Source organism: Anser brachyrhynchus, assembly GCF_964034855.1.
Source record: "Anser brachyrhynchus genome assembly, chromosome: 17".
Classification (NCBI taxonomy): Eukaryota; Metazoa; Chordata; class Aves; order Anseriformes; family Anatidae; genus Anser; species Anser brachyrhynchus.
Window position 1 is genome coordinate 1,635,215 of NC_137710.1, and position 20,841 is coordinate 1,656,055.

General features: G+C 47.6%; 1 protein-coding gene and 1 long non-coding RNA gene across 5 annotated transcripts; one reads left to right on the forward strand and one right to left on the reverse strand.

Moving 5' to 3' along the window:
* LOC308179341 lies at positions 1-3,187 on the reverse strand. Its single transcript, XR_013940336.1, has 3 exons — positions 2,659-3,187; positions 1,927-1,969; positions 1-1,352 (listed from the first exon to the last, which is right to left on the reverse strand). It is a non-coding gene; the product is annotated as an uncharacterized lncRNA (long non-coding RNA).
* Positions 3,188-3,272: 85 nt separating this feature from the next.
* Positions 3,273-20,327, forward strand: FOXN4 (forkhead box N4). 4 transcript variants are annotated; one of them, XM_080559303.1, is made up of 12 exons: positions 3,273-4,093; positions 4,566-4,651; positions 7,997-9,415; positions 9,544-12,492; positions 14,477-14,640; positions 15,509-15,624; positions 15,705-15,821; positions 15,967-16,094; positions 16,485-16,581; positions 16,667-16,874; positions 17,885-18,268; positions 18,885-20,327. In XM_080559303.1, the coding sequence occupies exons 4-12, from the start codon at positions 12,269-12,271 to the stop codon at positions 19,136-19,138; spliced, it is 1,692 nt and encodes a 563-aa protein (XP_080415429.1). In that variant the 5' UTR covers positions 3,273-4,093; positions 4,566-4,651; positions 7,997-9,415; positions 9,544-12,268; the 3' UTR covers positions 19,139-20,327. The 4 variants fall into 4 exon arrangements, with proteins under 4 accessions (XP_080415429.1, XP_080415430.1, XP_080415431.1 ...); XM_080559304.1 differs by having other exon boundaries at positions 3,274-4,093; positions 7,997-12,492; positions 15,708-15,821; XM_080559305.1 differs by lacking the exons at positions 3,273-4,093; positions 7,997-9,415; positions 9,544-12,492 and having other exon boundaries at positions 4,121-4,651.
* Positions 20,328-20,841: the final 514 nt, after the last annotated feature.

Here is a 20,841-nt window from a genome sequence, read left to right on the forward strand (position 1 = left end):
AAAAAAAGTCGGTGCTTTTGCATTTTAATAAAAGGAGGAAGCTTGTAAATTTCCTATATTTAAATGGGTTGTACAGAATCCACTTTCACTTTAGTTTCATTTAGACATGAATGAATAAGTCTCAGGAAAAGATCCTTTTGGTAACTGAAATAGCTGCTTTTTATTTCCGAGGGAAAGAATACAAAACCAAATTCATGATCTGTGCACTGAGAAGGGGATAAAGCAAAAATTATTTCTGATTTTGTTCTGGGACTGGGACTTTGCATCATCAAGCTGCAGTTTATAATGTAAAGAGAATATTTCAGTTTTGTACTAAGGGGAATGGAGCGATGAATTGTAAAAAGCACTGGGTGGAGGTAAAGAATCCACTTTCACGTAAAACAGAGCTGGCTTGAAATGTGCAAGGAAAGTATTCCTTTTTAAGAAGAACTAACTGCTTTTAGAAGCACCCCATTTCACTAAGTAGAGGGCACTGATCTCAGTTCGTACCATTTTTTTTTCTCCACACATTTTAGATACTTAGCCGAGAAGGATGAAAACTATAACCAGAAAACATGCCAAGTGAGGACTAAAAGGCTGAGGGTCTGGACATGTTAAAGTCCTTTTCCAAAAACGATGATGTAAAAACATGAAGCAGCTTTTCAGCCTTTCTGCATTCAACATGGCAACTCTGATTATCAGTCCAAATTGGTCTGAGGTAGGGGAAACATTTTGATTTTATAGCCTGACTAGATGGAACACAGAGGTCATCAAAACCTTCACTGAGTTATCACAGATGACTTCTGAGGGTTCCTCAACTTGCCCTTGCTTTTTCTGACTTCCCTCCTAAAATATACTTGAGAGTGAGCAAAATAAAACTTTAGTTACTCCAAAGAAGGGAAGAATTTAATTGCTGAGCATTACGGTATTTCAAAGGCTACATGTGGTTTTACATGCCCCAAAATAAATTAGACAGAATTTGGCTGAACAGAAATACCTAACATGTTATTTGCTAATACTCACTACACAAATAGCTTCAATTGTGTCAGGTGAACTCGACCCATTCCTTAACTTAGGCAAGACTATAAACAAAAACAGTATTGTCCACATCTTGTATTCTCTCATTTTAAATCGTGTAAAAGGAACCCAGCTAATGTATGTTAGAAAACCATACACAACAATATCCCTTTTCTTGCTATTGTCATGCTCTTGGACTGCACAATACCTTCAGTGTAATATTAACTGTGTGAGAAAACACCTAAAACAGGGGAAAATTGACTACAGTCAGTCTCTGAATCCAAACATCAACTTGCAGTTTACCTGCATTCAAACTTCAAGATGCCATCACTTAATATAAAAGAATCAAAGAATTTCTGAAAAAAAAAAAAAAAACACATTAGGAGATAACAGAAAAACAAGCAAACAAACAACAAAAACATAATCAGTAACTTCTAAGGCCAGTTTTTTATTGAGGAAACTTTGTTTTGAAAACTGTTTCATAGGTTTAACAGTGCTTTAGCTAGTAACTGGCAGACTGTACCACCTGCTCTGCTTAAGAGTAGTGAAAACACCAGCCTGCAAATATTTGTGTGTGTGTTTGGCAAGGAGTACTACATGTCACTCTCATTGAGTCAAAGAGTAATTTAGGTTGGAAGGGATCTCCAGAGGTCTCTGCACCAAACCTCTGCTCAAAGCAGGGCCAAAGCAGACTGATTTGGTTAGAGCTCTGTCCAGCCAAATTTTAAAAGCATCTCCAAGGGCTGAGATTCACCATCCTTCTGTGCCCTTGTGAAAACTTCTTCATAATGTTTAACCAGAAAGTTGTTGCAACTTGCTAAGTACTCTTCTATGCGTTTGGTGAACTAAGCTCTTTATCCCTTTACATTTCAGTTTAAGCTCCCCTAGTGAGCAAGACAGGTACAAACTACCTACCCGTCTACTTCATACCTGTTACAATCCAGCCCTTCCAAGCAGGAGATATGCAGATCACCTGGATGAGAGAAACAAATCCGTACGTTATATGTATTACTACAAGGAAACCAGCTGAGCAGAAAGTTCAACACAATGGCCAAAGTAAATTCTCAGGAATTCTAAAAGAAATATCATGTTTTATCTTTACCTCTCCTACAAATATTTTAGCTACAGGAACAAAAAAAAAAATGTTTTTAAGTTGCAAGGTAAGACTATAACGGCTACAAGTAGACCTTAATTTAAAAAAAAAACACAGCAGCACAACATATCACTGTAATTTAGGAAACACTTGCAACTGTGTGAACTCTATGCCTTAGGCTCCAGCAGTACTGTTACTTTTTTTAATGCTCCTTTTTGGTTCTCCAGATGTGCCTGGGATAGGCCCTGATGCTAAGAAGTATTGATTACTCTCCATTTCTATTGACAGTAATTAACAGAGGGAGATTTGATGCTCATCAAAGTGAACAGATTCTCATTAAGAGCAGAAGAAAAGATCTCCCCTGCCTTCACATTCCATTCCCTCTGTACCACATGGCAAACTGTCAGGCATAAGCAAATAGATTTCTCATGAGATCTGCGTTTTCATTCCACACATGTAAAGCGTTTCCACATTTACACTTTATGCAAAGCCTGAACGACACAGTTTCATCACTGATTTCAAACTGCTTCTACGCAGACGCCACCTTTCATGACAAGTAAGGTAGATACCTGTTTTGATGGTGGATTTACAGGAAGAATAATCTGGTAAAGCAAATCAAGACCTGACAATCCCGGGCCAAGTTTCTGGGGTTGTCCCTCCACCGGCACGGCCTTTGCCTGTGGTTCAGGCGTTTTGCTCCCATCTGCTACGTGGAGGTAACGCTGTCCTAACCTCGCACCTTTACAGTTCACTTCTGGGTAGGTGCAGCGTGCTTAAAAACCCTCTGGAGAAAGAGGTACAAGCGTGAATTAGGTTAAGCTCCACGGGCACCCCCAGCTCCCAGCAGGGAGAGCAGCTTCCCCTCAGCCCCCTGTGAGGGGAAGCCCCCGTCGCCTTGCAAAGGCCGGGCTCTCCCCTCACCCATTTAGGTTTTTTAAGGTTTAGGGTTTTTTAGGTGGCCCTCTGGAGCCCCCTCGCCCTGCCTTGTGCCCTACCCGGCCACCCTTCTCCCCCTCCGGGCCGCTCTCCTCAGAGCCCCGAGGCGGGCCGCCGCCTCCCCGCGGTGTGCCCGCCGCCGGGCCCGCCTGACGGAGGGCTCGGGGCCGCCGCTCGCGGGCACCTTCCCGCGGCCGCCCAGGGGGTGGAGGCCGGCCCGAGGAGCGGCGGGCCCGGCGGCGGGCAAAGCGGGGGCTGCGGGCGGGGAGAGGCGGCCCCGGGCGCTGCCTCCTCATCGAGCGGGGCCAGCGGGCACCGGCGGGCGGTTCGCAGCCCCGCGGCGGGGCGGAACCGGGGGGGGGGGTGTCCCCGGCGGCAGCCCCCGGGCGGTTCCCCCTCAGGGCTCTCATCCCCACAACCGCCGGTTTGAACGCGGCGGGGCGGGTCGGTGGGTGTCGTCGTCCCCCCCCTCCCCTTCCCCTCAGCGCGCTGCCCGGGTGCTAAACGCCCCCAGAAAGTTGCGAGAAGCTGGTGGTTTTTTTAATTAATTATTTTTTTTTAACTCCCCCCCTCGGCTCGTTTAGCGTTAATCACGGCCAGGTCCCCCCGGGCGTGAAGAGAGAAGGGGAGGGGGGGGGGTGGTCCGGGGAAGGAGGGGGGGGGGGGGTCTCGCAGCGCTGCCGGGAAACGCCGCGCTCCGCCGGCCCTGCCCCGGCCCTGACCCTGCGGGCGGCCCCGGCCGCGCATGCTCCAGGCTGGACAGCTCCTGAGAGGGAAATTTAAAAACGGGCTGGAGCCCGGCCGCGCCGCCCAGCCGCCGCGCTCCCCGCCGCCGCCACCCCGTCCCCAGCGCCGAGCCGCCTCAGCGGGGCTTCACCCCGCTGAGGGCTTCACACCCCCCTTCATCCCCGCCCACCGCCGGAGGGCCGGTGTCCCCCCGAACCGCCGGGCCGGGCCCCCGCTGAGGGCAGCCGGCGGAGACTCCGAGCCCCCCCACCCCGCTCCGAGGGCCGCCAGAGGGAGACCCCGCCGCGCCGGGCCCCCCCCCTCCCCCGCGGGGGCCGCCAGGTTTGTGGGAGCGGCGGGGGGCGCGGGGTGCGGCCGAGCTCCGAGGGGCCCCAGCTTCGCCTGCCGGTGTCCCACCCCCCCCCACCCCGGGTGGGGGGCTGAGGCAGCGCGGTGAGGGCTCGCCGTCCCCCCGAAGAGCGCCGGGAGCCGGGCCGGGAGCTCGTCCCGGCGGTGAAACGGCACCGAAAGCCCCGCCGGTGCCGTCCCGGCCGGCCTCGCTGCCCCGCCGGGGCTCTGACGCTCGGGCTGAGGGGGCTCCCCCCCCCGGGAAGCCTCTGAGGGCCCAAATAGCGCCCGCTGGGCTGGTGGGTGGCGGTTGGGCGCCTCCGGCTCCCTTCCCCTTCAGCCCAGGTGCTTCGGTGGGATTTTTGTTGATTTCCCCCCCCCCTCCGCTGCTGAAATGCTGGATAGCTACCCCACGCCCGTGTGAATGCTCTCTTTCCGTTTTGTGTTGTTTTTGTCTTTTGCGAAGGAGATGATAGAAAGCGATCTCCCGTCCATAATGTCAGGAGTCCTTAGGAACTCAGGGCAAAGTCACCACCCTGCACAGGAGTACAGGTGAGGACTCTTTACCGGTTCAACGCTACGCGCTGCGCTGTCAAAGCCTGCTGGCTGAGGTTGTTTTAACAGTTCTCGTGGTTGCCTTACCGAAATGTAGCGTGTAGAAAGCCTGCTGTCCAAAAAAGCTAACCGCGTTACTTCTCTGCGCCGAATTGGATTTCTAAGGTGGTGACCGCTTACAACGCGTTACTTATTTAGAAGTATTCCTGTTTAAAGTGTTTTGGTGCCGAGCCATTTTTGATAACTACACCTCCAGAGCCTTGGGCTGACCTTCTAGTAAGCTCTTTCTACTGTAAAAGTGTTGCCAGACAAGGATGTCCTTCTTTAATTATTTAAAAACTCCCTTTCAGATTCCGTTTTGCGTTATTTTGAAGTAGTCATTGAACGTCTCCATGACGTGCAATACGCACTGGGAGAGTTTTTCATTAAAACAAGTACTTCTGTAGTACTCCAAAGCGCTGGCTTCTGTCAGAGTTGTGCTACTACCAGTGGGAGCAAATCTGGATCTGTCAACAGCCTCTGATAATTTGCCTATGCCAATATGCATGCAGTTATCATGTAAAAGTATTGTTAGAAGTCACAGGGCAGTTATGCATGAATTACAGTGCGCTGGGTTAACTTAGGGTACGTCCTGTCACATGATGCCAAGTTCCAAGAAATACGTAACAGCAGAGCGTGATCTGGTTCTCACAATTAAAAACAAACCAAAACTCTTTTTTATTTTTTTTTTTAAATAAGGAGTGACAGACTAGCACCTTCCTCCCAGCCTGAGGGTGTTTTCACACGTTTCTGTGCGTAAGAGTGGTCAGCCGCAGGTATTCTTCCAACAGCCCCTTTCTATTCAAAAGGCAAACACTGCGCTGCAGCCTCTTGCAGCTCAACAAGTGATTTGTAATACTCTCTGAAGCCACTGTGGGGAAAAAAAGGTTTGTGGAACTCTGTTTTGCTGTTTATTAAAACGCTGTTTGCTCTAGGCATTTTGTTGGCTATGTAAATATTTGTAAAGAAATTAGTATTTAATGAAGGGTGTGTATGAGAGAGGCTTCTGGGTACTTACGTGTAAGCCTGTACCGGTGCCCTGAAGAACTCACCACCTTAACAAAGACCCTTATTATGGAGAGAGCTATTCTTTAACTCATAGCAGAAAAACAAAAACAAAACCACTTTTTTTTTTGAGAAAGGTTGAATTTATCTTACTGCCAGCAAAGGAATTGTAAGAGTTTCTCCTTTTATCGGGGTCAACTACTTTTTAAAACTACTGTTAATTCTCTGTTAAGCATTTTGAACTCAGTGATCAGAGTTCTCTAACGTTTTCAACCCATTTGTGATTTCTTTAGTGCAGTTCTAAAATGAATTATTTGACCTCGTTTAATAGTGGCAAATTCTGATAAAAATGCATAAAATCTGAACTGCACCATAAATGCAGAGCAGTATTTGTCCTACTTCATGAGAAAACACTTTGGATTATGTAAAAGAAAATCTTTTAGACTGAATGATTTTAAGAAAAGAATAGACCTGTCAAATTCTATCAGCTCTGTTTACTCTCCTGCTGTCACCACAGTCCAAGACTGGAACCCACAGTCCTGAGTGCTCCATGGGGGAGCATCAAGGCTCCACAAAATGGGAATGGCCTCCAATTAGTGAGTGGGAGGCTGGGGCTGTGCTGAGAATACTCTTCTGTCTCACTTGGAAGCTTTCAGTTGGGCAGTTGGACTTGGAGGAGACCAGGCTTTCCTGGGAGGCTGCAGGAAGAAACACTGAAAGGGAGAGAGTGCGTGTGCATGTGGGCAGGGGATCAAATCAGTAAATGCCAATATGTTTTCCTGCATTTATGCATAGAGCAAGAAACTATGGATTTGTTTGTTTGTTTAAAAATGAACAAGGAAAAAAAAACTGATTTTAGCAAACATTAGAATTCTCTGTATGTAAAGCATCTACAGTAAATTTGAGGTAGCAGATAGCAGCCTAATCCTCAGGACTACTCTGTGCGAAGTCCAAGCACTATTTGCACCATAATAAAACGATTTAAGACAAATATCTGTTCTGTGGATTCAGCTGTGGGATATAAAACATCACACTGTACAGGAATGATTAAGGGCCGTCGCAGCTTCTCCAAGTCCTATGTTGTTACGGAGCTTTCACTGCCTGGCTATCAGTGCAAAGTAAAACTTGGTATTAGCAGATGCCTCTCTCACTTTCCCAGAGAAAATACCGCCTCCTTCACTATTTTCATAATTGTGGTGGTGGCAAGTATTTCTAATGATTTCATGTTAGGTTTCAGGGAATAAAGGCAGAGAGTAACAGCACTTGGAGTTTTTAAACCTTTAACACTTTACTAACACTTTGTTAATTATAATTAAAAACCTAATATTATGTTTTAGCGTAAATATTTTGGTATCAGCATCAAAGCAATGAGCAGAGTACCGTGCAGTGGTGCACCTGTGGTTATCTCAGCACAAAGCTGCATGTGTTATAGGAGCTGAATGAAAGCTACCAAACCAGTGGAGAGCTCCCCTGGTCTTCAGTGGCTTTGGAGCTGGTCTTTGAGATTCAGCTCATGAGTGCTGTGGTCTTCTTGCAGTATTTTTTTCCCCTGAAATTTGCAGTCCATGTTCACGCAGTCTAGTTTAATTGGTGCAAGAGAAGTAGAAGATCTATGGCAACATACACAAGCGCAGAATCAGATTTAATATGAAGGTCTTCAGCATTAGCAGCCCCAGTGAGGCAGATGAGGTTATAGCAACGGATTTACAACAGTTTACTTTTGGCTTGGCTAAAGTGGACTTGAACTCCAGCAGCTCGGCATTTTGTGTAAGGACGGTGGTTTTATTCTTCCATTGTATTGTAGCTGTGTATTATCATACATTTCCAACTGACAGAAGCCTTATGTAGTATTTTGAAGGCCTTGTAATGCATTTTCTATTCGCGTTAAACTGGAATCGAATTTTAAATAGCAATCCTTTTGGTTGGTCATGAGTAGTGACTCCACCATAAAGCACTTAGCGTATTAGTGGACTATATCCCCCTTCATCCCATTTTAATTGTCCCTCTGGTTCTTAAATAAATTGCCCTATATTTAGCTGATTAGGCGCTCTGATGATTATTTTTTGCTGTAATAATTACTTTATGCTACCGTAGTTTATCATCAAAGCATGTTTAAAAGGTAAAGGGTTTTCTTGGTTAAGCTGTTCTTCAGTTCTTGTCCCAAACAGTTACGGTGTCTCTTTCTCCAGCTATTGATCCAGCAATTACTTAAGACTGGCAACAAATCCCGTAAGCCTTGAATTGCCATGTGTATAAATTAATTATATACACGTAACCACTGCGTTTCGTATGTTCCAGATGTGACTGCATGCAGTGGTGAAAAAGGCGGACGGTCCTTACCTTCTGTGACGCCGGGTACCTTTCAGCTCTCCTAAGTGGTAGTCTGATACCTGGGTTTGAGCTAGGGAGAGCGAGCTACAGTTCAGGATGTCTGCCAGTCACTGCCGCGGGTAGATGGCGGCTGGGAGATTGCAAGAAGTAAATTTCTGCAGACAGAAGGTTACAAATGCATAACTAACGACACCGTAATTGTTCCTGAGGAAAATGTCAGTGTCCATTCCCTTGACACCACGTGTGTCTGACAGGGAGTGAGATAATGACTCGATGTGTCGGAGGAATTTCATCACAGTAGTTGCTTCATTCTTTCAAAAATGTGAGAAACCTCCTAGGAATCAGTCAAACTCGGGCCGCTGTGGATTGATTTAAGTGGATTAGCTCAGCTGTTTCCTATGCGGTTCCTGAAATGTGCTAATCAGCATTACCAAAAAATAGTGGCCCTCACTCCTCAAATTGTCTTGTAGTTACTTCCAGAGCCAGGGAGGGCTGGTTTGTATCCAGGCAGCATCCCGCCGGCTTCTGCGGCTTCTGTTTCCAGTGAAACCAGAACTGAGCTCCTGTGTTACCTCACAGAAGGTGCTTGACCTCCAGCTCAAGACAAGGAAGCAGAAAAGGAATCTGTATCTTTTCAGCATTCCTCTGAGAAAGCTCTTATTTCACCCACTGACAAAAACCTCGCCTGTGCGGAAAGGAGACTTGCTGGGTGACCACAGCGGCAACTAAGGCAAGGGAGGCGGGTTCTCGCACCAGCGCAAAACCTGGGATAGTATATTTTATGTTCCCTTTAGACTGGAGTAAATGTCTACTCAAGATCCCAGGCAAGTAAATCAGTTCCGTGCTAATGAACCACGGCTGAAGCAATGTCAAAGGAAAAAAACAGCTTCCCTGGTAGACAAGGCTATTGATTTTTACAGAAAACATTCGTGTGGTGCCAGATACTTCAACACATTTTTGCGGGAGAAACTGATTTTGACATTAGTCACCGCAGATTTTTTTTTTAATTTTATTTAAACAAAACAGATTGTAGATTAAGATACTGGCTGCATTTGGCAAATGCCACTCTGCGGGAAGAAGGGGTGATTATGTGGGTGAAGCAGAGCAAGGAGCGAGTGTCTGGGAGTTCAGTGCTGACATTGCTGCTAACTTCCTCTTAGGCTTAAGCAAATCAGGCAGGTCACCCGTAATTCAGTTTCCCTTCATCCCAGGCCGAAATGATGTAACGGGGTGTTGGGAAACCCAGAGCTGAAATGTATAAAAGTCTCCAAGAGCATGTATAGCTGGATCTGTTAGAGCTTAAGTGTCTTTGTGGGAGGTTTTTGGAGAATCGTCTTCTCTTCTGCACCATGATGTAAGGAAAGGAGAACAGCAACACCTGACAGGGTAATTGTGTTATTTGCTTTTTCCTCACTAGCTTTGGTTCATCTAATCCAAAGTTTCCTGAGTTGTAGCTGAGGAGGGATGTTCTGGTTGTCCCTAGAAAGCTGCCTAATTTCTGTTCTTGTTTACAGCAAATCCAGAAATTGCTAGAAGAACTTGAAGGCAGGGAGGAGAAAGGCAGGCTAGACATTTGGGACTGGATGGGTGGCGTGACTTCAAAAGGTGAAGTGGAACTGCAGAGCAAAGCAGCGGTGAGAGCTGCTGGCCGTGAGCAGGTGAGGAGGTGGAGCAGGAACGGGGAGGAAGGAGGCAGATGGTTGTGGAGCCTGGAAAACAGAACCTGGTGCAGGGAAACACCTGCAGAGGGGAAAGTGCGAGGAAGAGTGTGGAGAGGGAAAGAGCAGAACAGATGGAATGAGGAGCAAAAGGAGACGGGGGAAGTTGACTCTAATAAAAGAGAGTGATTCTCACCATGGAGACAGCTGAAGAGTCACAAACATAAATATTTTCCTTGTGTTGTTTTACATAAGGGAAATTGTTGTGCTTGTTCTGAGGACGTTATGTAACCCCAGACAAAAGCAAACAGTTCCTCATAACCGCTTCAAGAAGGGGTTTTCTGAGGACTTCTCCAGTTTGGTTGTCACTCACTGGGTAAACTGTTGCAAACAGCTAATTAAGGACCTATCACCCCGATTGCTTCTACTTGTTGAGCGGTGCCATCGCTCGCAAAAAGCTCAGAAGTCAGTGCTAGCAATGGTAATGAAAACTGTCTGTTGAGTGAGAGGCATCCCGAAACTGCTTGAAGCTGAACATGCCAATAGCACTAGATCCACCCTACAACATCAACCAGTTTGAGTGCTTGGCATCTTTTAGGGGCGTGCTCCAAGCAGGCAGAGCCCCCTGAAGTGTGGGAGGTTCAACGTGCACAGGAACGTGTAACTTCGCGTACCGTATCGCAAGCTGGAATGCCCCGGTATTGGCTGAACCACCTGGAGATAAAATATTTTAGGGTGTGCTGGTCGCTGCCGAGCGTTTCTTCAGTCTCAGCAGACGCGATTGGCGGACTTTCTGTAGCACTGCTGAAGGTTCCTGTGCTCTCCAGTGCCGAGTTCCTCGCCCTGCAGAGCCTGCAAGCATGGAAGTGGGGAGTTCACGCTGACAGCAGTCTGCGGTGACCGCCACGTTACATCCAGCTCAGTAGGTCCGGCTGCGTTAGAACAGCTCAGCGTGAGGAAAGATGCTAAGGTCAGGTTTACGAACACAGAGCCAAATTCAGTTCTTATGCTGCAGGCTTCTGCAAGGCGGTGCCAGGAATGAATCTTTCCCTATAGCTAGGTGCTCTGTTGGTGTCTCCTGCCGGTGCCCAGTTAACTGTTTCCAACAGCAGATGTGCCAGCAGCACACGTGTACATGAGGGGAAGAAAGCGAGCTATCCTTAGGTACGTGTAACACATGATTCTGCACTGCTGACAGGCTCTTGTGAGCTTCGCCAAGTGTGCAACCAGTGCGGGACTCCAATTTCTCAGGGATTCCTGGCAGAAAACTGTAGCTCAGCATAAGGAGGTCTGGAAAGCTGCTTCATTTTAACAGCAACTTTTCCTGTTTCAAGTAAACTTTCTGCGGGCTGGCTGCTGGCCAAGGGCTATTTCCCTGAGCAGGTAAATATTTTGGGCGAGGTGCGATAGAGCGGACAGCAAAGACGAATGTTAGCACTGAGCACTGCGGCGTCATGTACCATAGCATAAATCCTCACCATCGTGTGGAGTCTTACGGATGCGGTGGCCTTTCTAGGACAGAAACACATAGAAACAGAAGGGTTCTTCCTGCAGAGATTTGCAAGGAGAGGGGTAAAAACGGAGCTGATAATTTCACCACACCTTTAAAAACTAATGTTACGTTTGCAACACGTTTGGCACGACGGGAACCTTTCCGCGTAGGGGTGCAGCAGCTCGGCGTGTGTACCAGGCAGCCCTGGGGAATGTGCAGCTGGGGACACTTTGGGCAGTGTGCATTAATTACAGCGTATCACTATTTATCTCATTTACATGCCTTGAAAGGAAATGGCTGCTTTTACTACAGTGCCCCATTGTGCCAGGGCTGTGAACGCCCGTCTGAAGGCACGATCTCTGACTCCTGAAGTTTACCCTCAAATGCGAGATGAAAGGGATGGTGGAGGGGAACAGAATCAGAGAGCACGAAATCACAGCCCGTGTTTATCCATCTGTAGTTGGCCTGCACAGCCCATTTTGCAGGTCGGACAGACTGAGCCCTAAGAGATTAAAATGTTAGCTATCACTGCGCACAGCTCTCCTTCCAGAGACAGTTAGCTCAGCGTTTCTCGCTGAAAGCCGGACACACACTGAGCCTGCGTACCGAGATAAGCTGCTTTTAGCTGGGCATTTAAAACACCTCCGTCAGAGAGCAGTGGGCGTGCTGTAAGCAGCCTCGCCTTCGTTAAGGTGTATGAAATTTCAGCATTGATTTTGAGGACAACCAGGAGAATAATCCTTAGATGTGAAATATTTATTTTACTCTGATTAAATTTGCTTTTAGTCCCATGATCAGTGAAGACAGTTATTCTGGCAGTTATTCTGTATACGTGAGCAGCAGGGGTGACTGTAAAAGAACTGTAAGCTCGATTTCAGAGAGCCGTGCCGTACTAGCGTGGGGAAGGGAAGAAAATGCCTTTGTTTTGGAAAAAGAGCTGGCTTGTGCACCTTGCCTTGTTACTATGCGTTATTGCCTCTTGGTATGTGTTTAAAACGGAGCTTGGTGACTGTGGTATCGACCTAAAAAATTCAGCTACTGTCCTTGTCATCACCCGGTCCGCACTGGCCATGGGAGAGCAGGGACGGGATGGGACGCGCGTGGGCCTGCGTGGCCAGGGAGCGATGCTGCCCGGAGCGGGACCAGCCTCCAGGACGGTGCCCAGCGCCCCGGAGGAGCTGCGTGCGGAGCCACCAGTGCACGGACTGCAAGAACAACATGGGGAGACCTCTTCCCACCGAAGAGGCGACGGCTGCTGCTGCTGCGGAGCCCGTGTGCAGGGCTGATCCCCGGGCTGACAGGCGGCGTGTGCGGTGGGTGCTGACCCGCGCCGCCCAGCTGACCCCGGGCTGCGGGGACCGGCGGGGAGCGGGGTGCCAGATGGCGGGGGTGTGCGCGCTGCGTGTCGCCTGTCATCCGGCCAGATTAATGTGGGGTTTGTAAAAGGGAGGAGGGGGGGGAAAAAAAAAAACACAATTAAGCAAGAATCCCAAAAACAATCGAGGCCACGTGCCACTGGGCAACAGTCGTTGCTCCACAATGGGTTATCGGCTTACAATGAACGGGGCCAACTGTTGCAAACGACATGAGCCTGCCCAGTTTTCAAATCATTTAATGCCCTTGTTTTCTTCCGATCCAGCCAATGTCTGGGCCAGCAGAGCGGTCACCTGACATTCTTTTTATGTATTTAAGTCCCAGGCCTCACAAAATAACTGAACAGGGGTAACCATGGCAATGCTAATTATTGCACTATAACTACAGTAAGAGAAAGAAGACAGGGTAGGCTGGGAGAGAGGTTCGAAGATGTTTTGGCCAGGATTTGGGCTTTTGGCTCCTGCTCATGGGTGTCTTTTCTTTTTCTTTTTCTTTTCACAGCCTTTCTACAAACAAATACATTAAATTCTGCTTTAAAGATCTAGTAGATAATAGTTTGGGGAAGTTTGATGCGTGTTTGTGGAAATCCTGAATAGAGGAGCTGAAAGCTCCTGGGCAGCCAGGCACTACAGCTCTGGCTCCCTCTGTTAAGCTGCTTTGGAATCACGTAAAACATAAAAGATGCTCCAGCCAGCGACCAGATTTATTTAAGGCTTCTGCATCGTTATTTGGCAGCGAACACGCGTTAGTGCCGTGCAGCTGGCTTTAACACTTCTACGAGAGAGCTCTTTAAAGGCTTTGTTTCAAAAGCAAAATCAACTACATCCAACCAAACTGTTCTTCTGGACGAGAAAGGTGTCTTCCTGCACAGGAATCCTGCCGGGTTTGCCCTGGGTCCCTGATGATACCTCACATGTGCGAAGTGCTGCTGCACTCCTCAAGGTTCCCGTGACTGCTGAGACAGTTTAACATAAGTAAAATAGTTTATCCTTTCATTCGCGATAGTTTTTGTTGACTTTAACTGGAGTTTTGACCACACAGGAGCTTGTGAGTACTATAAATATCTCCCATCATTTCAGTTTTGTACAACACATGCCATCAGAAGCAAAACAAAGGCAGGTGTTAAGGAGCGTGCAGAATGTGTCAGAGCAGAGCTTTAAACCAAAAGCAGTCTGTCACAGCTCTGCCTCGGTCTTGTCAGCTGAAGACAGACTGGATGGTCTTGTGTACTCACTCTGTAGCTCTTCATTCCGATCATTTAGGATGTGAAAACTGCCTAAAAGAATTGGTTCACATGCTTCGTGGTTCCTTGTAACGTATCAATAACTTCATATGCCCAAATGGAAGAGATCAACAGCTCGTTCTCTGATTTTGTCTGCGCAGCAGATCTGTGCCTGTCTGTCCCCACCAACGGGTACAGTGGCAGGGAAAAGCTCTCCCCAGGTGTTAATGCCAGCAGCAGGTTCTGGAGGATCTCGGCACAGAAACTTCTTCCAAGGCTGGCTGCTCACTGGATTTCAAGGTTTATGCGAATTTGCCAGGTTAAAAACCCTGACAGGTTTCTTCTACATCAAGGCCATACAAGTGGAAATTTCTGACAAATGTGAAAACAATGAATCAGCTTTGGTTTTGTTTCTAGGCAGTTTCTCTTCCAGGTTCTCATGCTTTCTTCCCCTCCAAGTACTACAAGAGAAGTTTTCTTAGCTAAAACGTTTCAAATTGTACAAAGCAACACATGATTACAGGCTAAGGACGTAGGTAACCAGCTAGCTGTGAAACAAAAGGTCGCATCTGAACTCTGCAAGCAGAATCCCAGCCTGATGTGTTTTCCCTGCTGACCTTCATGAGCTTAGGCATCCCAGACATCTCCTTTCTGACCAGGGACATCTCTGCTCTGTTCTAACCTTTCACGCTATTTTGCAGGCTCTTAGCTTCTGACCCCTCCCAGCTGAGCGAAGATGACCTCCCCAGTGACTTGCAGTCCTTGTCGTGGCTGACATCTGTTGATGTTCCTCGTTTACAACAGATGGCCAGTGGAAGAATGGATTTTAGCCTTGGCGCTCAGAATGCATTGCTACAACAGACAGGTAAACTGTTAGGAGGTTAAACAACCGCTCTGGAAATGACACGGCCTCCTGCCCCTTTTACGTTCCTCCACACATGCCAGCTCTCCTGTTAGTAGATCTGTTTTAGGTACATTACGTTTCACTTCCTGCCAGAAGACTGGAGGCTGTTGTCTCCTGATAATAAGGATAGCGTTGATATATTTCTTTCCTTTGAAGAGGCAGAGTCCTAGCAGTCACCACAGCGATCTCAGGGTCCGATTGACTGTTCTGCTCAGTGTAGTTGCTGTTGCCTTGTGTGAACTCGGGCCAAGGTATTTAAGACTTGCATTTCAGAGGTTTTCAACAGCTTTGAAATTAGGTAATTAATCTTCCTTGTTTGTTTCAACATTGATAAAATTAAGAGCATCTTATTTACCCCATACCTGTTTGCTTCATACAGACTTACAGCATGTGTTCACTGAACGCCTTTCTTTTCGTTGTGAACATTCTGTAGGTAAACACACTTGCTCCCTAAGGCATTCTGCTGAGAGCTCAGTGTATCATCTTGCTTCCTTTAGAGCAGAAATATATCTGGAGTACAAATAGTGCTGAATTTGTGGTTTTTTTCCCTTTTTTCTTTAGTAGGATACCGTGTCTGTAACACCGCTGTGGACTGTTAAACAGCTGTCATCTTTCATTCCCCGCATAAGTTTTAGAAGCAGCTGAAGTCATCTTTGCAATTTGTGAAACGTTCAGGGTTCTTTTGGGATGGAAAGCTGTAGAGAGGTGTGATTATCCACTCCAGAGCTTAGCCATGTTAACTGCATCTATTAAAAATAAATGTCACCGCTCTCTTTTCTGAAGTGTACTTTCATGTGAACATTTATTGCATTTACTTTCTCCAAAATAGGTCCTGTGGCAAGCAATATGCACTCCTCAGGAGCACCTGGAGCAATGATTCATGTCCAGGCCAGCCTGCCACAGGGAATCCTGGGTTTGAATTCTATTTCAACACATGGAGCAAATGTAAGAGCAACCCTTGCAACAGTTCTTAGGGAAAGATGTTGGTAATTTCAAGACTGACATGTCTGTTGTCTTTATCTCAGCAGATGAGCCAGTACCCTGTAGGTGGGCAGCCATCTCCTGGTTTACAGACACAGCAACAACTCTTCCCTCCTCCTCATTCACAGCAAGTGTTTGCTATAGCCCAGAACACACCACAGGTACTGTTATTTCCTTGTGATCTGTCTCGAAGTACCTTCCAAGATCATCTCTAGAACTCTTTCAAAAGAGAAAGAAAATCCCTAAGCCTACATACCTATGGACATTCTGCACCTGACATTTTCTTTCTTTTCCTTCTGCATATAGTGCAACCCAGCAGCAATCTACAACACGTCCTATGGGACTCAGACACACTATTCTCAGCCACGCCTGGCTCCTCACTCTGCCCAGGAACTGCATCCAAAACATTACCCCAAACCCATCTATTCATATAGGTGAGTAGGTAACAGCATAGCACGTTGCTTACAGTGGTCATTGGGATGATTTTTAAATACTGTAAGCACGATAGCATGAGAATATTTGATTCCTTTTGAAGGGAACAAAAATCCCACAATCCACTCAAGATTTTCTGTGGAAACGGCCCCTGGTGGGTAGCAGGAACAAACGAGCAGCTGAACAACCAGCATCAAGGTAGAAAAATAGCACAGAGGCGTAAAGTCTGCAGGATCGCAGGGTGACTTCTGAAACCTCCCTGGCTATAGGTGCCAGGGGAAGCAGAGCACCACGGGAACCCCATGATCAGCCAAGTGTCTGAGGTTGCTAGACCAGAAGAAGCTGTGATGGGATGGTTACAGCCTGTTGTTAAGTGTCTCTCTGTCCTCTAGTTGCTTGATTGCAATGGCGCTGAAGAACAGCAAAACAGGCAGCCTCCCCGTGAGCGAGATCTACAGCTTCATGAAGGAGCACTTTCCCTACTTCAAGGTATGCATACACCTGCAAGGGGGGAGTAGAACATTACAAACAGGGCTCACAACTTACTTCTCTAACACCTCTCTGCATCTTTCAGACAGCCCCCGATGGCTGGAAGAATTCTGTGCGCCACAACCTGTCCCTCAATAAGTGTTTTGAGAAGGTGGAGAACAAGATGAGCGGCACCTCTCGCAAAGGGTGCCTGTGGGCTCTCAATCCTGCCAAGATTGACAAGATGGAAGAGGAGATGCAGAAGTGGAAGCGGAAGGACTTAGCTGCCATTCACAGGAGCATGGCTAACCCAGGTAGGGATTATACTACACTTTAATTACTTATATGAGAGGCGAGGGGTTAAAAATGTCTGTTTGTCCAGGAATACATGTCTTAAGAAATAAGTTCGGTGGCGCAGAGCTGGCTAGCACAGAACCCCAGCCTTACAACAGCCTCCTCCTCAAACCTGCACGGCAGAAACACCCCCTGTGCTCTGCACTGAATCAAATCACTGCTGCTGCCCCGAGGCTGCATGGCAGGGCAACACGCTGCTGCAGCCGGAGGTAACCGAACTGACGGTCGTGGCCGGAGGCACTCAGCGTAAATCGGTCCCCAGGTTCAAGGCGGGTTATCTTTTTCCCCCGCGCTAACCTATCTAGCACATCCAAGACCATCTGAGGAGTTATGCTGCCTCCAGCGTTAGTATGTATAGTGGCAGCTTTCAACTGTGTTACTCTGCAAAACTCTTTAGTAAAACTTTCTTATTCTTACTTATAAAGACAAATGTTTTTGAAGCTTTCAGGAGCTCAATATTGGCAAAATCAATTGGAGTTTTTTGCTGTAAAATCTGTAATATGCAATCAATGATGAGTAGCATTCTTCTTTGCTTAAAAACAAAAGTGCCACTGAAACGGTCAGGGGGCTCTCAGATGAATCTTACCCCAAACCAAACAGAGTTCAGTGTCCCTGGAAGCAGGAGACCTCCTGGGGATGCTGAGTCCTGCAGCTGTGGGTCAGCTGCCATCAGCAGCAGCTTGGTTGCTCTGCGTAAATCTCGTGATCATTTCTTCAGCTCTGTTAGGGGTTACCATGGAATTCGACTAGGGTAAGGGTTAAGGGTAGGGAAGTAGATGGCATTTCTTTGCCCTTTGCACAAAGATTGCCTTCTGTGCTGCTTCTCGCACAGTTACACTGTTTGCCTTCTCAGCTTTATGGCAGAAGTGTGTGGCTGTGCTCACAAGCCAAATGCTTTGACAGGGCCCTGCTTGAACAAAGGGGTTAAACTCACTCTTTTCTTCCCTGGGAACGGGTATTGCATGCACAGAGGAGCTGGACAAGCTGATCACTGACAGACCGGAGAACTGCAGGCGGCCCGGTAAACAGGCAGAGGCTGAGGTCTCCACCCTGACCCACATGGCAGCAGCCCAAGGCCGGATCTCCATCTCCCAGCTGCAGCCCCAGCCCATCATGACGCTCTCGCTGCAGTCCATCCCCCTGCATCACCAGATCCAGACCCAGGCTCGCATCGCCCCGGACTCGCCGGCACCTGCCCAAACGCCCCCTCTCCACGCTCTGCCCGACATGAGCCCCAGCCCCCTTCCCCACCACCCCATGGGCCGCGCACCTCCCGACTTCCTGACCGTGAGCACGGACATGAACACGGAGGTGGACGCCCTGGACCCAAGCATTATGGATTTTGCGTTGCAAGGTACAGGAGAGGGAATGTGGGGGAGCGGAGGGCAGGATTTATACAATTACGGAGTTGCTGAGTATAGAAGCAGGGCTTCAGTCGGTTGCACTGGGGTGGGATTAACTGAGATAAAAACTTGTGCTGGGTGCTGGCCTGTGCAGCTTGACTTCCCTGGCTTTCCTCGGTGCATTTCTGTGCTGTGCTAGACGGGAAAGCAAACTACCATCGCGGTTCAAGTGCAGGCACTATGGTAGATGTAAGCAGGCACGCCTGACTAATGACCTGGGGCACCACATCTCTCTGCCCCTGGGAAACCATAGCTTCACCCGTGCTGTGGTTTTGCCCATTTGTAAAAGGAGAACATCTTTGGCTTAGAGAGATGTTTAGCGCTGTCCCTTAGTTTTTGGTCAGCACGTGGTAGATAAATGCTGTTTGGAAAGGTCGGGCCTGCTGCTGGAGCCCAGAGGGCCTTGGGGGGAAGAGACTCTCAGTGCCTTTGCACTACAGCTGGTGCCGGCTGCGAGCCGTGCTGTTTCTAAGCAGCATGGAAAAGCCTTTAGTTAAGGACTGACCCCCTGCGCAGTGCCTGGGCAGGGTGGATGTGTTGCTGTGACTGGAATTTAATCTCTTAAAGGTAACATATGGGAGGAAATGAAAGACGACAGCTTCAGCCTTGATACCCTGGGTGCCTTCAGCAACTCCCCGCTGCACCTCTCAGACTGTGACCTGGGCACTCCCGGCCTCACCCCGGCCTCCAGCGGCAGCGACCACTCCTTCTCAGACGTGCAGGTCACGGGCCTTTACACCACGTACACGGCCCTGGACAACGTGGCGGCGGCAGCTCAGTACATGAACCCCCAAGGCAACAAGCCCATCGCTCTGCTCTAAGTTTTTGCACCATTCCACGGCCCTCTAACTCAGGGGCCAGTTTCTCCCAACCCTGAAAATCTGACCCGAAAGCAATAAAACAGCTCCTCCTACAGACACTTGGAAAGCGTTGGCTACTTACTGGGACGCAGCACGCGATGCCAAAATAACTCAAACTGGTGGCAGTGGAGCTCCTTTCAGCCATGCCAGGAGCACGGAAGGGGCATGGACGGTTGTGTTGCAGGACTGGGGAGCTCTTAAGAACTGGAGGGAATCAGTCAGTAGGAATTTTTACTAGAATGCAGCTGAGCTAAAGACGAGCCCAGTTAAGGAAAATGCGTTTACCCGACACTGTGATCTGGACGTGGACGTTGACGATGTCACACACACGGCAGCCAGCGCAAGCCAACGGTCTGGGCAGCACCAAGGTGAAGCCCAAAAGAGTTGATCTCGTACCACGTTCATCTTTTTTTCTTCAATTGCCAAAAGACTATTGCCATCGAACAAAGATCACATGCAGTTTCTGGAGACACTTGCACCTCTGACACTATTCTGACGTAACTATTGCTAATTTATTGTTATGAGATAGCAAAAAGGAGCAAAAAAAAACATGAAAAAGCAAACCCGTAGCAGACAACTGTTATATCGAGGGTTAAAAACAAAGTCCTTACCCATGAAGGAATTGGTACGACTGAATTATGAAGCTGATCACTGGCTAGAAGTTTTTAGGAATTATGCCTATTTTTAGGATTTTTTTAAAAAAAATAGATTTCTTTGTAGTACTGTGTCTTGTGTTTCTGTCTATTCTTGTGCTAGGCAGTATTACTATTTGTAAATTTATTTATAATTTATTGTTATGAAAAGAAATTATGTAAACTGAGCACTGTTCAATTTTTTAAAATGCTGCAGTAACCTGTTTTACATCAACTAAATTATTCATGTTCAAAAATGCATAAATTTTAATCACTGTTTGTTACACTACATTTCTTTTAAATAAGCACTTTTGATACTGTGAAACTCATGTTTTTAAAAAAAAATCAGAGACCAAATATTGTAACTGTACCGTACCAATTCAGAATCGTCTTCCTGTTCTGATTAATCCAAGTAAAATTGATTCTAATTTAGATTTTTAGATTTACGAGCCCTGCTGTATACTTGGTAACATACATTGCAAAAAAAAAAAAAGATGAAACGGTAAAAAAAAAGAAAACTGTAAGTTGAAATGTAGCACTTAGTCTACTTATACCTCTGTGACCACGAATAATATTTATATCTCGTGTTTTGTCTGTTCCTGTTTGTTAAAGGAGTTTCCTGCTCTGTCAGCCCCAGGTATCGTGCCCACAGGCCCCACCGTCCCACGCTGCACGTGGCTGGGGCTGGCCCACGGCAGAAGCCTCTCCAGCTGCCATCCAGGTGCTGAACGCCCACCACAGACCCAAGCACTGCAGCCAGAGCTTCCCAGCTCCCTGCTGGGAGCTTGCAGCAGCCCCGCTGTGGGTTCCTCATGCTGAAAATCGCGGTGGTGAGGGTCAGGGGCCGGGAAGCGTTGTGTGGCCGCCTCTTCCCAAGTGCACACAGCCATGGCGGCCCCTTCCAAAAGGGCACGATGGTCCAAATCATAATTTATTGTTCGAGAACAAATGTGGTTAATGATCATTTGCTGTGACTGGTTTCATCTACGCTGTCTTCATTTTTAAAAAAATAAATATTTCTTAGCATTAAGC

What these genes read in the sequence shown, in the direction of transcription:
- FOXN4 (XM_080559303.1), top strand. Translation starts at nt 12,269, where the DNA reads ATGGGACGCGCGTGGGCCTGCGTGGCCAGGGAGCGATGCTGCCCGGAG. An exon ending in TAGCCCAGAACACACCACAG is followed by an intron (nt 15,822 to 15,966) that starts GTACTGTTATTT and finishes TTCTGCATATAG; the next exon opens with TGCAACCCAGCAGCAATCTA. An exon ending in AAACCCATCTATTCATATAG is followed by an intron (nt 16,095 to 16,484) that starts GTGAGTAGGTAA and finishes TCTGTCCTCTAG; the next exon opens with TTGCTTGATTGCAATGGCGC.